General features: G+C 42.3%; 1 protein-coding gene across 1 annotated transcript; it reads right to left on the bottom strand.

Moving 5' to 3' along the window:
• Nucleotides 1–12,409: 12,409 nt before the first annotated feature.
• Nucleotides 12,410–14,963, bottom strand: LOC310751337 (uncharacterized protein; the record flags this gene model as incomplete). Its single annotated transcript, XM_083590645.1, has 2 exons — nt 12,410–12,862; nt 12,893–14,963. One exon carries the CDS (start codon nt 14,961–14,963, stop codon nt 13,521–13,523), a length of 1,443 nt encoding a protein of 480 aa, XP_083446771.1. The 3' UTR covers nt 12,410–12,862; nt 12,893–13,520.
• Between the last annotated feature and the right edge of the window lie 1,972 nt (nt 14,964–16,935).

Genomic DNA, 16,935 nt, shown 5'->3' with positions numbered 1-16,935 from the left:
TGTATACAGTGAGCTGTTTTGCATGACACGGGAAGGCAAAGGATGGCTCGGTGAAACCACATGAATGTGGGGGTTCCCAGAAGAGGTGCTTGCAGATGGTTTGTTCCTCCCAGTTCCTTTTGCAGCTGCACTGAACTAAGCCAAGGTTTGGCTTAGTGTCTCCTCCAAACCGACATTGGGTTAAGCACTCTCCACTAACCGTGAGCTGTTGTTGTTGTTTAGTCATTTAGTTGTGTCTGAATCTTCGTGACCCCATGGACCAGAGCATGCCAGGCACTCCTGTCTTCCACGGCCTCCCACAGTTTGGTCAAACTCATGTTTGTAGCTTCAATAACACTGTTCAACCATCTCGTCCTCTGTCGTCACCTTCTCCTTGTGCCCTCCATCTTCCCCAACATCAGGGTCTTTTCCTGGGAGTCTTCTCTTCTCATGAGGTGGCCAAAGTATTGGAACCTCGGCTTCAGGATCTCTCCTTCCAGTGAGCCAATTTCCTTAAGAATGGATAGGTTTGATCTTCTTGTAGTCCATGGGACTCTCAAGAGTCTCCTCCAGCACCATAATTCAAAAGCATCAATTCTTCGGCGATCAGCCTTCTTTATAGTCCAGCTCAAGACCAAACTTGGCTTGTGGTTAGTGAACAGAGAGTGGCAGCTGGAATTCTGTTTCAGATTAAGTTAAGCTTTGCCTTAGTTCTCGTGGCACAGTCATAAAAAGGACCAAGAATAAGCAAAGTGGCTGCAAGGGTTTTCTGGGAGCCCACACAGTCACATGGTCTTGCAAAGTGCTCCTTTGTTTTACTGGGTTATGCAAAACAGGTTGAGGCCTTTCATCCTGTAATTCTTTCCACGTTTGCATCTCAATTTGATGTATAGGTTTTAATATTCAGTGCCTAGGAGAATTATTATTCTGTGATTGTGTACAGTATTAAATGTTGCACAATATATATCACCGTGCGATAGTTGTCTGTGAGGGTGCATCACATTGTCCATTGTTGTTACCATTGTTAAGCATTTGAGCTGTGACTAATGTTTGTGAGAACAGAAAACCCTGATCTGTGGAATACGTGTCTGTACAAAATTGCACTTGATTAGAGAAATAGTGTGTTCTTAACAGCACAATTCTAGGCATCTCTACTTAGCAGAGGGACACGGGTGGCGCTGTGGGTTAAACCACAGAGCCTTGGACTTGCCGATCAGAAGGTTGGCAGTTTGAATCCCCGCGACGGGGTGAGCTCCCGTTGTTCGGTCCCAGCTTCTGCCAACCTAGCGGTTTGAAAGCATGTCAAAGTGCAAGTAGATAAATAGGTACCGCTCTGGCGGGAAGGTAAACGGCGTTTCCGTACACTGCTCTGTTCACCAGAAGTGGCTTAGTCATGCTGGCCACATGACCCGGAAGCTGTCTGCAGACAAACGCTGGCTCTCTTGGCCAATAAAGCGAGATGAGCACCGCAACCCCAGAGTCGGTCATGACTGGACCTAATGGTCAGGGGTCCCTTTACCTTTTTACTACTCAGCAGAAAGGCCTGCTAAGTTGAATGAGACTTATTCCCTGGGAAGCATAACTTTTTACATTAACTACACTGCATACACACACTTTAAGTTAAAACATTAACCAGTTAACAAAGATTCTAGTACAATAATTAATTTTAATTATTAATTGTTTTCAATAATGGAAAACTAAATTGAATTGATATAGCTCACAAACATGCAATATGGTCTCTAGACATAGCCAAATTTGTTCCACTTGCAGAAAAGTAGTATTCAGGGACTAATGAAGACTTCAATCAATCAATCATTTTATTTGTATGCTGCCTTTTCAAAGTTAAAAACCACTCTCAAGGCAGCTTACAACATATAACAGATTACATAACAACAAACATAACAAAAGTAGTCATAAACAATAAATTAGTGTATTATCGTGGTATGGGAGCAGCTCCGAAACGGATAAAAAAGCTTTACAGAGAATAATTAAAATTGCCCAGAATGTTATTGGGCTCCAACTACCAACCCTGGATGAGATCTTCACGTCTCGCACTTTGAAGAAGTCACACAATATCCTGAGAGATCCCACCCATCCTGCTCACAACTTCTTTGAACTGTTGCCTTCGGGCAGAAGATATAGGACAATGAAAACACGAACCACACGCCTTCTGAATAGTTTCTATCCAAGAGCTCTGATTGCACTAAATAATGATCTCAGGGCCAGTTGCAAGAAATAGCAAGCAGGGAGTAGGAAGGAATGAGATAGGTTTTAGGTTATGTTATGCCTTTAAATAGGTTATGTTATATTCTGGATTATGTTATGTTTTATAGATTATGTCTGAATAGGATGAGAGTGTTGGAGATACGTGTAAATGTGTATGTGAACCCGGTCTTTGGGGGGGTGTTTGATTTTCGTTGTTGTGTATACTGTGTATATACGGACAATGACAATAAATTTATCTAAAAAATGTTTGTTGACTATTTGTGATGTGGGGTTGCAATCATATCACTGGGGAACAACTTTTTTCCCTGTTGCATGAGATTTTCCAACTGTTCTTATATGTTCTTTCAATGCTGATTTCAAATCTGAAATTAATTTTTGTGTACATGCTATAGTTATATTTCAATTTCTGACTTTTGCTGATATGTCATATTTACACTGGGGATAAGTGGACACTGACACGTTGATCATGGTAATTATTGTTTTGCAAACTTAATTTTTCTTTATTTTTATAGTTTTGTAACCTAAATATTTGTATTTTTCAATTTTTTTTTATAAAATATTTATTAGAGTTTTACAAAAAACAGAAAGTTACAGAATAAAAAGAAAACAAGAGGAAAAAAAGGAAAAAAAGAAAAATACAAAAAATACAAAAATACATAGAAAAAAGAAGATACAAAATACAAAAAAAAGTAAATAGGAAAAATTAAAAACAAATCCATTTTTTTCATATCTTGAATTTCGTTTGCTTGTTTCCCTAACCTCCTCACACCTCCCTTTTTTGTATTCCCGTTCACATAGTCAGTTCAGCAAATCCTTACCCTCTTTCATTTATCTTAACTCTATATCTCAACATATTATAACTATATATTTTCATCCGTTATCAATCCATTTTTACATATTCTTATTAACCTTGTTGCTAATGCCACTTAATTTCAATCCAGCATCATTTTAACATTCATAAATTTTACAATGTTTCTGCAGATAGTCTTTAAATTTCTTCCAATCTTCTTCCACCAACTCTTCTCCCTGGTCTCGAATTCTGCCAGTCATTTCCGCCAGTTCCATATAGTCCATCACCTTCATCTGCCACTCTTCCAGGGTGGGTAAGTCTTGTGTCTTCCAATACTTTGCAATGAGTATTCTTGCTGCTGTTGTAGCATACATAAAGAAAGTTCTATCCTTCTTTGACACCAATTGGCCGACTATGCCCAGGAGAAAGGCCTCTGGTTTCTTCAGGAAGGTATATTTAAATACCTTTTTCAATTCATTATAGATCATCTCCCCGAAAGCCTTAATCTTTGGGCACGTCCACCAAAGGTGAAAGAATGTACCTTCATTTTCTTTACATTTCCAACATTCATTATGGGGCAAATGATAGATTTTTGCAAGCTTGACTGGTGTCATGTACCACCTGTATATCATTTTCATAATATTCTCTCTTAGGGCATTACATGCCGTAAATTTCATACCTGTGGTCCACAACTGTTCCCAGTCAGCAAACATAATGTTATATCCAACATCCTGTGCCCATTTAATCATAGCAGATTTAACCGTTTCATCCTGAGTGTTCCATTTTAACAGCAAGTTATATATTCTTGAAAGTATCTTTGTTTTGGGATCTAACAGTTCTGTTTCCAATTTTGATTTTTCCACCTGGAAGCCAATTTTTTGTCCAAATTGTAAGCCTCCCTTATTTGATAATAGTGAAGCCAGTCTCGCACTTTATCTTTTAATTTCTCAAAACTCTGCAATTTCAATTTGTCTCCTTCTTGTTCCAAAATTCCCCAATATTTCGGCCATTTGGCCTCCATATTGAGCTTTTTCTGAGCCTTTGCTTCCATCGGTGACAACCACCTTGGGGTTTTATTTTCAAGTAAGTCCTTATATCTTATCCAGACATTAAACAATGCTTTCCTGACAATATGGTTTTCTAAATATTTGTATTTTTCAGATTGGACCATGGCTTCTTCAAGTAGACAAAAATGTGTAAACAAGCCTGATGCCTTTTGTTATGTATGTGGCTGCTACGCACTTCCTCATCAAAGACGCAATATAACAGCTGTCAGGGAATCAGGAGCAGGAGCAATGGGGAGAGAGGAATTGGAGAGCGAAGGGGAAGAATCCGAGGGCAGCGTAGGGGAGTATGACAGTGGCCTGAGAGATTCCATGAGCTTCTCCAGCGAATCAGAAGATTCCCAGAAGGGGGCGCCGATTGTCAGGGCAAGGGGGGTCCCAGGGGGGACGCACCAGAAACAAGGAGCCAGAGGGGAACCCCAAAGCAGCAGTGGAGGATCGGGACCAGTTTCCCCACCAGAGCGTAGTGGGGGGGAAGAGTCACATGTGTCAGGGCCAGCGTCTCCTCCAGAGAGGGAGTCAGGGCTGACCACGCCTCCATCGGAGAGTGGAGGAACGGAAGGGAGGTCAGTTGCAGCTAGCCCCCCCCCGAAGGGGGAAGCAGTGACAGCAGCAGTGAAACGGTCAGGAGGAAAGCTGCTGGCTGGGTGCGCGCGCCAAGTTCAAATGTGCAGGCGCGCGGGACAGCAGGAGACCCGGATGGGGAACCAGCTCCTAAAGCCCGCCGGAGGGAGGGAGAAGGCTCAGGGGAATCAGCCTCAGAGGAGGCTAGAAGGGGCGAGACCCCGGCGGGCAGGTGGACCCAGAGGAGGAAAGAGCAGCGGAAAAGGTGGAGCAAGGCTAGAATCTTAAATTGGTGTCAAGGGGGAGGAGACTCAGACGGAGCATCAGCGGTCTAACGGTTGAGACGTAGAGCTGCGCGCTGCGGCTTTGGAAGTGAAACTGAACTTCAATAAAGACTTTTGTACTTAACAACGAAGCAGCGTTGATCCTTTGTGAGCTGGGACCTAGGGTAGCTCTGACAACAGCGTTTGTGAGGTGTGCCTATAAAAGCTATTTTGAAATTCCCCTGGGCGACCAAGACAAGAAATGGGTGCCACATATTGTTTGTCACAATTGTGAGGAAATGCTTAGAGACTGGACAAAAGGAAAATGGAAGGGTATGCCTTTTGGGGTTCCCATGGTTTGGCGAGAACCCAAGGATCACACAAGTGACTGCTGGTCAATACGAAGGGTATCGGCAAGAAAAACCGACATGCTGTTGCCTATCCCAGTATTCCTTCATCAATTAGACCTATCCCACACTCTGAGGAACTCCTAATTCCAGTTTTTAAGGGGTTTGTCTCTTCTGAAGATGAAAGGAGCAAAATGGTGAGGAACATCATGAGGATTTTGGGAAGGTGCATGGAAAAATGGCTGTAGAATACGAAGACTCCTCATCTGAGCAGTAATCAGCCCCACAGCAGTTTGGCTAACCGGAACTGAATGACTTAGTGCATGATTTGGGCCTCTCCAAGAAGGCAGCTGAGTTATTAGTGTCCAGGCTGCAAGAAAAACATCTACTGCACCACTCAGCAAAAGTGGCATATTTCTGAAAGAGGGACCAGGATTTTGTGGCCTTCTTTTCAGAAGACAAGCACTTTGTTTACTGTCATGATATCCCAGGCCTTCTCTGCCAATTAGGTATTACATCATACAATTCAACGGAATGGCGCTTATTTCTTGATAGCTCTAAGCGCAGTCTCGAGTGTGTTCTCTTGCACAACAGAAACATGTATGGAGCGGTTCCCATTGGTCACTCACTGCAGTTGTGAGAAGAATATAATGACATAAAAATTGTGATTGACTTACTCAAATATTACGAGCACAACTGGATCATCTGTGTGGATCTCAAAATGGCCAACTTCTTGCTTGGACAACAGATAGGCTTTACCAAGTACCCGTGGTGTCTGTGCATGTCGGACAGCCGAGCTCGAGACAAACATTGGATACAGAAGGAATGGCCCATCCGTGAAACTCTAGAAGCAGGGATGCCAAACATTGTGAATGAACCAATCGTCAGCCGAGACAGGATCATTTCCCCTCCACTCCATATCAAGTTTGGCTTGATGAAACAGTTCGTGAAGGCATTAAATACTGAAGGTAAATGTTTTCAACATTTGGTTGCAGCTTTTCCTGCTTTGTCTTTTGAGAAGATCAAAGCAGGTGTGTTTGATGGACCTCAAATTCGTGCCCTTGTTCGAGATGAGGAATTTGTCAGGAAGATGAATGGAAAAGAGAAGAAAGGGTGGCAGTCTTTCATGGCAGTTATCAAAAACTTCCTTGGCAACAAAAAAGCAGACGACTATGAGGTTGTGGTTGAAAAAATGTTGTTGGCTTTCCACAATCTTGGGTGCAATATGAGTGTGAAGCTCCATTTCCTGAACAGTCACCTAGATCAATTCCCTGAAAACCTTGGGGCAGTCAGTGATGAACAGGGAGAGCGCTTCCATCAAGACCTGAAGACAATAGAAGAGCGTTATCAAGGGCGATGGGACAAAACTATGATGTCAGACTACTGTTGGACCATCAAACGAGAATCCCCTGTGCAAGTCCACAAACACAAGAGCTACAAGTGCAAATTCTTACCTGAATAACAACAGCTTGTAGATACTGTGTATCCCAAGGGAATACATTTTTTTTTTTGCATACCTCCAACTGTACATAAATATATGTGTCATTTTCAATGCTATACATGTCATGTTCAATGCTATATAAGTCACTTACATATATTGTACTACTTTGGCTATGTGTTTAATAAAATACTGAATTCTTGCATTGTGAAAACAAAGATTATGGTGAAAAGTGAGTTGCAAAAAAAACTAGAGCTTACAGAACAAAACCAACTTCAGATATGAAACCAGCATGTCAAAATTAGGTTACAACAACTGCAGGTGTCAATGCAACAAATATTTTGTTTCCCAGTGATTCCATACTGTGGTAAACCAGTGCATGTTGGAATGTGTGATCACAGGCCAGGGTGGCCAAAGCATCAAAAGCTCTAATCCAGAGACCCCTAGGACTAGGAACTGAGAAAGCAAGGCCCCCAAAGGGTCATAAGCCTCACTCCCTTCGCTCCCATCCAAAGGACTGTGAGCCTCAAAAACAGTGGATGACGTGGAGGGGCCAGACTGTGACTCAGGCTGCCCCCCAAATTGCTGGGCCAGCGTCTCGAGTTCAGTATTGAACCTTGCAATGGCAGCCGGGTCTGAACCAATATTAGCCACAATTGAACCCAAGCGATCTGGCGTATGCTGAGGAACTGCGGAGGCCGGCGCTGAATGCAGGGATTTCAATGGACCCCCAATCACCCTCTTAGAAGGGAGAGCAGGCCTGGGATTCCTTTTAACAGGCATCTTGATCCCTTCATTACTGGGTGTGGGGGGGGTATTAAATTAACCGCAATATACAATGGCACTCCCGCCAAATTAAAATGGCGCTCCCACCAAAACAAGATGGCGCTCCCACCAAAACCAGATGGGGCTGAACCTCTCCCAAGGCAAAAGGTAACCCAAAATGGTGGCCAGGCTGAGATGGGGGGGGGGGAATTCCCACCCTTAGAAAATCCCAACCAGCCTCTTTTTAATTTTGCGAAACGGTTATAACGAAATCGCTGCTGACAGGAGAGGGGACTCTCACTAATGCTCAACAATGAAATCGGTTAAATGCAGCCACCCAAGGCAGCGACAGTCGCAAAATTCCCAAGGCCGCTAAGGCTCCAAAGCTCTGAAGCCGAAGCCGCAGCCGCAGCTCAAAGGGAAAGAAGCTGCTGTAAATTTGCGCCCCGTGGGCAGAGATTAAAGAAGCAGCGGCAAGCTCCCTAAAACGGGAGCTCTCAGGGGCTGAAAGCCCCGCCAGGGGAAGGGGAAAGGGAAGGGGAAGGGATCAACTTAAATTGGGGGAAAGGGACAATTAAGAAATGAGGTCGGAGCCAAACAGTACAAATTGAGAGCATTTGCAGATGATTTAGTATTGACGTTACAGGAGCCAAAATCTAGTACCAAAAGGGTTTTAGAACTAATTCAAGAATTTGGTCAAGTGGCAGGATTTAAACTGAACAAGTCAAAAACTAAGGTTTTAGAGAAAAATTTAACACCGATTGAAAGAGAGAGGTTTCAGAATGAGACAGGTCTGACTGTGGTTAAGAAAGTGAAATACTTGGGGATTAACATGACAGCAAAAAATGGGAACTTATTTAAAGATAATTATGAAAAATGTTGGACGGAAGTGAAAAAAGATTTAGAAATTTGGTCAAACTTGAAGCTTTCCTTGTTGGGTCGAATTGCAGCTATAAAGATGAATGTTTTGCCTAGAATGCTGTTTTTGTTTCAAACACTGCAGATTGTGGACAAGATGGATTGTTTCAAGAAGTGGCAGAAAGATATTTCTAGATTTGTCTGGCAGGGCAAGAAGCCCAGAATAAAATTTAAAATATTAACTGATGTAAAGGAAAGGGGTGGATTTGCCCTGCCAGACTTTAAACTTTACTATGAATCAGCAGCATTCTGCTGGTTGAAAGACTGGCTGCTTCTTGAGAACACAGACATTTTGGATCTAGAAGGTTTCAATAATGTTTTTGGGTGGCATGCATATTTGTAGTACGACAAGGTTAAAGCACATAAAGCATTTAAGAACCATATTGTCAGGAAAGCTTTGTTCAATGTTTGGATAAGATATAAGGATTTATTGGAAAATAAAATCCCAAGGTGGTTGTCACCAATGGAAGCAAAGGCCCAGAAGAAGCTCAATATGGAGGCCAAATGGCCGAAATATTGGGAAATTTTGGAACAAGAGAGAGATAGACTAAAACTGCAGAGCTTTGAGAAACTAAAAAACAAAGTGCGAGATTGGCTTCATTATTATCAGATAATGGAGGCATATAATTTGGACAAGAAAATTGGCTTCCAGGTGGAAAAATCAAAATTAGAAACAGAACTGTTAGAACCCAAAACTAAGATTTTGTCAAAAATGTATAACTTGCTGTTGAAATGGAATACTCAGGATGAAACGGTGAAATCTGCTATGATTAAATGGGCACAAGATGTTGGACATAACATTATGTTTGCTGACTGGGAACAGTTGTGGACCACAGGTATGAAATTCACGGCATGCAATGCCTTAAGAGAGAATATTATGAAAATGATATACAGGTGGTACATGACACCAGTCAAGCTTGCAAAAATCTATCATTTGCCCGATAATAAATGTTGGAAATGCAAAGAAACTGAAGGTACATTCTTTCACCTTTGGTGGACGTGCCCAAGAATTAAGGCTTTCTGGGAAATGATCTATAATGAAATGAAAAAGGTATTTAAATATACCTTCCTGAAGAAACCAGAGGCCTTTCTTCTGGGCATTGTCGGCCAATTGGTGCCAAAGAAGGACAGAACTTTTTTTATGTACGCTACAACAGCAGCAAGAATACTTATTGCAAAGTATTGGAAGACACAAGATCTACCCACTTTGGAAGAATGGCAGATGAAGGTGATGGACTATATGGGATTGGCAGAAATGATTGGCAGAATCCGAGACCAGGGAGAAGAGTCGGTGGAAGAAGATTGGAAGAAATTTGAAGACTATCTACAGAAATATTGTAAAATCAATGAATGTTAGAATGATTTTGGATTGAAATTAAGTGGTTTCCAGCTGTAATGCTTTAAGAGAATATGAAAAAAAAGGATTATAAATAGGTAATAATATAATGGTAAGGATTTGCTGAACTAACAATTTGTGGTGGAATACAAAAAAGGGAGGTATGAGGAGGTCCGGGAAACAAGTTAAAGGAAAATAAGCAATTGAAAATCTATGTGTTCTTAAATTTTCTTTATTCTGTATTTTTGTTATTTATCTGTTTTTTCTCTTTTTTATTTTATTGTAATATTTTAAAAAAATCTTAATAAATATCTTATAAAAAAAGAAGAAGAAATGAATTAACAACTAAAAAAGGAAAGGGAATAACGGAAAGATATCACCAAAGACGATTGTCGAAGGCAAGTCTTTCGGCTGCACAGAGGACACGCTCTTAGCTGTTCCGATGCATGAGCCGAAAGAGGAAGCTCTGGGTCACATGCATAGGTATATATAGGTCCCTTGGCATGCTTAGACAGCTCCCCATTGGCCAGATTAAACCCAGCAATGAGGGACCTACCAATCATGTGTTGTGGTTGTCCAATACACCCACCCACAACCAGAAGGTCAGTCTCCAGGTCTTACCACAACACGTGCCCTCTTTTAGGGAAGACATGCTTTCTCAGTTTGTATTTTTATGTTGTGAACTGCCCTGTGACCTTTGGATGAAGGTCAATATACAAATTTAATAAATAATGATAATATTATTTGCTCTTAGCCTAACCTACCTCACAGGGATATTATGGGGATAAAGTGGGAGGTGCAAGAACCACATACGCCACTGTGAGCTACTTGGAGGAAAGGTGGGATATTAATGTAATGATTTTTTTCCAAAATGGATAATATCAGAATGCAAAAAAGCACAAGCAATCCCCAAAAGCTCTGCATTTGCTATATATATATGAATCACGTTCCACATATTACCAGAATTTCAGCATGGGACAAGTATGGGATATCATATCACATGACCAGACTTCTGAAAGCTGCTGTCCCACACATTCTCCTCACGAGGCAACATTTCATCTGAGCCCAACAGCCTTCAACGGTTGACACTGTGATGCCAAAAAAATCACCACTGGGAGTATCTAATCTAATCTATCCCTCTATCCAAATATACATTTTTACTTAATATTTTTATGGACTATTTCAAGGGGGGAATGCAAACCTTTTGTTATGAACCTTCTATTGAGTGTTATGGAGAGCACTCGATAAAATTCATCACCATCATCATCATCATCATCATCTGCAAGTGAAGCGACCATTCTGTGTTACAAGTACCCAAGATTCCTGATTCAGCAGCATGAGCTGCCCATGTAGCCACCAGTGTTATATCAATACAGATTCAGGAGTACCAGGTGCTGCATCCATTGCACATATGGATCCTGATCTTTTAAAAATGCACAAACAGAAGCCTGTATTCATACCCATTTATCCATGATGGAACACTGTAGGCAGCTGGACAGTTATTCACCACTTTTGCTCCCTGTGGTGAATGACTGGTATACCACTGTCTTGTTCCTGCATATCAAGGTCTAGACCTTTTTTACTATATTATTAGACTTAGATTCCCTGATTGTCATTTTGTGCAAAGTCGGGGTGGTGGAGGGGAGAAAACAGAGAAGAGGTTTCCTGCTCCATTTTTATTGTTATTAACTCAAATCAAATCTTGCGTAATGGCATTCAAGGTAAACTTTTGTTTACTAAGTGGGCACAGCTGCCCAGAATATGTTTAATTTTCTGGTTCATATCAACCTACTCCAATTGTTCCTGTTGCATGCAAAATAGTAGCTACCGTTTTAACACAACAACTTGTGTCTAAAGTCAGTCATTATGACCATCAGATAAGACTATGGGATTGACACATGAAAATATACTGCACACAGAAAAGTTTGTCAGGGAAATAGAGCTGCCTGGTAGAGAATGTTTGAAAAGTCAAACACTTCAGTCCTATGCATGATTACTCAGAGTTAATCTGGCTAAGTCAAATGGGGCTTGCTCCCAAGTAAGTGTACATAGGACTGTAGCTAAAAGTCATATGTATTTATATTCATATACATATACGGTATAAGAGGCAGGGTGGGGTGGGGGCCAAATTTTGGCCTCACACAGGGTACCACTGAAATTTGAAAGACCAAAGTCTGCCCCTGCTCAGAGGCATTAGGCTCCTCAGGAGCAGGAGGCCTCAGGAGTGATGGAGCCTTGAAGCTGGACTAACCAGTTGTAGTTGGGTCTTGGTGACCAGGCTACATAAACTCTCAGCTGCAGCTTGTTTGTAGTAGGACAACACAGGTCCTTAGCTCTGTGTAACCTGGCTTTTGGTTCCTGTGGCCTAGTCTGACTGAATATGTGTTACTGAGTGTTGGGGGGTGGGGAGGGAGGCTCGTTTAATTTCATTGTACACAGGTTGTACAATGGCGATCAAGACCAACTAAGTTAGTTCTTGGTATGAGCTTTCGTGTGCATGCACACTTCTTCAGATACACTCTGAAGTGTGCATGCACACGAAACCTCATACCAAGAACTAACTTAGTTGGTCTTTAAGGTGCTACTGGAAGGAAAAAAAATTTTTTGTTTTGACTATGGCAGACCAACACGGCTACCTATCTGTAAATGACGATAAAGGTATTATTGTTATTACTACCTTGCTCTTGAACCCTGCCAACCTTTCATAGAATCATAGAATCATAGAGTTGGAAGAGACCACAAGGGCCATCGAGTCCAACCCCCTGCCAAGCAGGAAACACCATCAGAGCACTCCTGACATATGGTTGTCAAGCCTCTGCTTAAAGACCTCCAAAGAAGGAGACTCCACCACACTCCTTGGCAGCAAATTCCACTGTCGAACAGCTCTTACTGTCAGGAAGTTCTTCCTAATGTTTAGGTGGAATCTTCTTTCTTGTAGTTTGGATCCATTGCTCCGTGTCCACTTCTCTGGAGCAGCAGAAAACAACCTTTCTCCCTCCTCTATGTGACATCCTTTTATATATTTGAACATGGCTATCATATCACCCCTTAACCTCCTCTTCTCCAGGCTAAACATGCCCAGCTCCCTTAGCCATTCCTCATAAGGCATCGTTTCCAGGCCTTTGATCATTTTGGTTGCCCTCCTCTGGACACGTTCCAGTTTGTCAGTGTCCTTCTTGAACTGTGGTGCCCAGAACTGGACACAGTACTCCAGGTGAGGTCTGACCAGAGCAGAATACAGTGGCACTATTACTTCCCTTGATCTAGATGCTATACTCCTATTGATGCAGCCCAGAATTGCATTGGCTTTTTTAGCTGCCGCGTCACACTGTTGGCTCATGTCAAGTTTGTGGTCCACCAAGACTCCTAGATCCTTTTCACATGTACTGCTCTCAAGCCAGGTGTCACCCATCTTGTATTTGTGCCTCTCATTTTTTTTTGCCCAAGTGCAATACTTTACATTTCTCCCTGTTAAAATTCATCTTGTTTGTTTTGGCCCAGTTCTCTAATCTGTCAAGGTCGTTTTGAAGTGTGATCCTGTCCTCTGGGGTGTTAGCCACCCCTCCCAGTTTGGTGTCATCTGCAAATTTGATCAGGATGCCCTTGAGTCCATCATCCAAGTCGTTGATAAAGATGTTGAATAAGACCGGGCCCAAGACAGAACCCTGTGGCACCCCACTAGTCACTCTTCTCCAGGATGAAGAGGAACCATTGATGAGCACCCTTTGGGTTCGGTCAGTCAGCCAGTTACAAATCCACTGAGTGGTAGCATAGTCAAGACCACATTTTACCAGCTTCTTTACAAGAATATCATGGGGCACCTTGTCAAATCAAGGTAGGCTGAAATCAAGGTAGGCTACATCCACTGCGTTCCCTTCATCTACCAGGCTTGTAATTCTGTCAAAAAACGAGATCAGGTTCGTCTGACATGACTTATTTTTCAGAAATCCATGCTGACTATTGGTGATCACAGCATTCCTTTCTAGGTGCTCACAGACTGTTTGCTTAATGATCTGCTCCAGAATCTTCCCTGGTATTGATGTCAGACTGACTGGGCGGTAATTATTTGGGTCCTCTCTTTTCCCCTTTTTGAAAATAGGGACAACATTTGCCCTCCTCCAGTCTGCCGGGACTTCGCCTGTTCTCCAGGAATTCTCAAAGATGACTGCCAGTGGTTCTGAAATCACATCTGCCAGTTCTTTTAATACTCTTGGATGCAGTTCATCTGGCCCTGGAGACTTGAATACATCTAGACTAGCCAAGTATTCTTGTACTATCTCCTTAGTTATTCTGGGCTGTGTTTCCTCTGCTGAATCATTTGCTCCAAATTCTTCAGGTCGGGCATTGTTTTCTTTATCGGAGAAGACTGAGGCAAAGAAGGCATTGAGGAGTTCAGCCCTTTCTGTGTCCCCTGTTTGCATTTCACCATCTTCTCCTCTGAGTGACCCCACTGTTTCTTTGTTCTTCCTTTTGCTACGAACATACCCATAAAAGCCTTTTTTGTTGCTTTTAACCTCTCTAGCAAGCCTGAGTTCATTCTGTGCTTTAGCTTTTCTGACTTTGTGTCTACACGTGCTGGCTATTTGTTTGAATTCCTCTTTGGTGGTTTCCCCCCTTTTCCATTTTTTGTACACATCCTTTTTTAATCTTAACTCAGTTAAAAGTTCTTTAGATAGCCACCCTGGCTTCTTTAGGCACCTTCCATGTTTCCGTCTCATTGGTATTGCCTGAAGTTGTGCTTTTACTATCTCCCTCTTAACAAACTCCCAGCCATCATGAACTCCCTTTCCTTTTAGTATTACTGTCCATGGGATCTCACCCAGCACTTCCCTCAGTTTTATGAAGTTGGCTTTCTTAAAGTCGAGAAATTGTGTCCTAGTATGCTTGGCTGCTCCTTTCCGCTGTATAGTAAACTTCAGAAGAGCATGATCACTCGCGCCTAATGATCCTTCCACTTCTACCCCACTAACCAGGTCATCAACATTGGTTAGGACCAGATCTAAAATGGCTGTTCCTCTTGTTGCTTCTCCCACTTTCTGGACAATGAAGTTGTCTGCAAGGCCAGTGAGGAATCTGTTTGACCTTATGCTCTTGGCTGAGTTTGACATCCAACAAATATCCGGGTAATTGAAGTCCCCCATTACTACTATCTCCCTTCCTTTTGCATGCTTGGCCATCTGTTCCAGGAAGGCATCATCTATGTCCTCCGTTTGGCTTGGGGATCTATAGTAAACTCCCAACCTTTGCTGTGTTTGACTTTGGACTTGCCTCATGACCCTCTTATTGTACCACATCAACTCTTGGACTGCCTCACAGTGCTTCACCTCAGTTACCACTGAAGACCCTATGTATCTGGATTGCCCTTATAGCCAACTGACCAAGGCAGGATGCATCCATGCAAATCTTTATCAGACCAGCAGCCCACAAATATCTGTTTTAGCCATGTGTAGAACATGGAAAGCTCACTGGAATGACAGATCCTGAAGCTGAGACTCCAATACTTTGGCCACCTCATGAGAAGACTCCCTGGAAAAGATCCTGATGTTGGGAAAGATGGAGGGCACAAGGAGAAGGGGATGATAGAGGACGAGATGGTTGGACAGTATTCTCGAAGCTACCAGCATGAGTTTGACCAAACTGCGGGAGGCCGTGGAAGACAGGAGTGCCTGGTGTGGTCTGGTCCATGGGGTCATGAAGAGTCGGACATGACTAAACGACTAAACAACAACAACAACAACAAGAACATGGACAGCCTGAAAGAAATCATGGACTAACTCCCTTCCCATTGTCCCTGAAGGCAATTCTTACTTGCCATTTGAATAGCTATGTATAAGCTGCCTTAATGGTCATTTAACACCCTTTCTGCCCTCAGGGAATCATTTTCACATAGTTTTTTGAAAGAGAGGAGTCTGGGGAGTGCTCTGAGGCACTCTCACAGCTCACACCTGGTGCTAGTGAGATATGTAGATTCTAACCAGTGACCTGTGTAAAGCGTGACTGCCCCCTAGAATGTGCTCAGCATTTCTCTAGCTTAATTCAGTATAAGATAAGATCTTTAACGCCACATAAGGTATCTCTTGAGCAATTCATCTACCATTATGAATCTTCTTGTCATAGAAAACAGTTCCATAGAAAACCAAAGATCTAATCTAATACAACATGCTAGTGGTACAATTGCCTAGTCTTCAAATCCTTTATAATATATGATCGAATCACCTGCCTCCTCAAAAATATCTGATGAAGGTATCACAGTCTAAGGAAACTTAATTTCCCCCCAAAGTGTTCTTGGAAATATTATTTGCCATTATTATTGGCTGTTATTAATTACGCTGTTCATCCTCCTCCTTACCCTACCTCTTGAGGTTGCTAGTTTACATGGTAACAGGAACCCAAAAGATTAAACCAGTTAAAATTAAAATCTTCAGTTATTTTGATACAAGTCTCTCTCTCTCTCTCTCTCTCTCTCTCTCTCTCTCTGCATTCATTTTCTTTTGGAATGAAATCAACCTGCTCCAATATCACAGCTTTTTAAAAAATTACTGCTTTTTAAAATTTACATCAAGATTTATTTCCTACCGTTTTGCAGAAATCTTAAGGTAGTAACAATGAAAGTATCGTTTCATTTCAGAGCCTCAAGCTAAGCGGCCCTCAGAAGTGTAAAAATGGTGCTCTGCAGAAATGGCAGCAGAACATGATGCCCACCACTGGAACTCCTCTTTTTGCCCCCCAAGAGGCTTCACTGGTTGGAAACTCCTCAGGCCAGCATAGCAGAGGAGCATAGCAGAATGTTGATCCCTAACCCCATGCATTGGGCCCATTAACATGGTGAGAATTCTCCTGCCATAGACTCTAATGGAGGGGATGGAATAAAATGGAGATGTGTCTTCCTACTACCGTGTTACCTTGGTTCTCAAACGCCTTGGTTCTCAAATGTTCGAAACCCGAAGTGAGTGTTCCAGTTTTCGAATGTTTGTTGGAAACCGTACATCCGATGCACCTGTTGGCTATTGTTTCCGGGATGCCTGCACTAATCAGAAGCTGGGCTTTGGTTTTCAAACATTTTGGAGGTCAAACGGACTTCCGGAACAGATTGAGTTTGGTGCTTTTGTTTTTGTTATTTATCTTACATTTTTGTTTTTGAGGCTTTTTCAGTTAATTTGTTTTGTGACTGTGTGGAACCCAGTTCAGCTTCTAATTGATTGATTGTGTGACTGCGGAAATGGATAAAAGCCCCCCATCCAAACA

Source organism: Podarcis filfolensis (genome assembly GCF_964270895.1).
Source record: "Podarcis filfolensis genome assembly, chromosome: 1".
Classification (NCBI taxonomy): domain Eukaryota; kingdom Metazoa; phylum Chordata; class Lepidosauria; order Squamata; family Lacertidae; genus Podarcis; species Podarcis filfolensis.
Note: the sequence above shows the minus strand (reverse complement) of the source record. Positions and strands in the feature narration are given on the sequence as shown.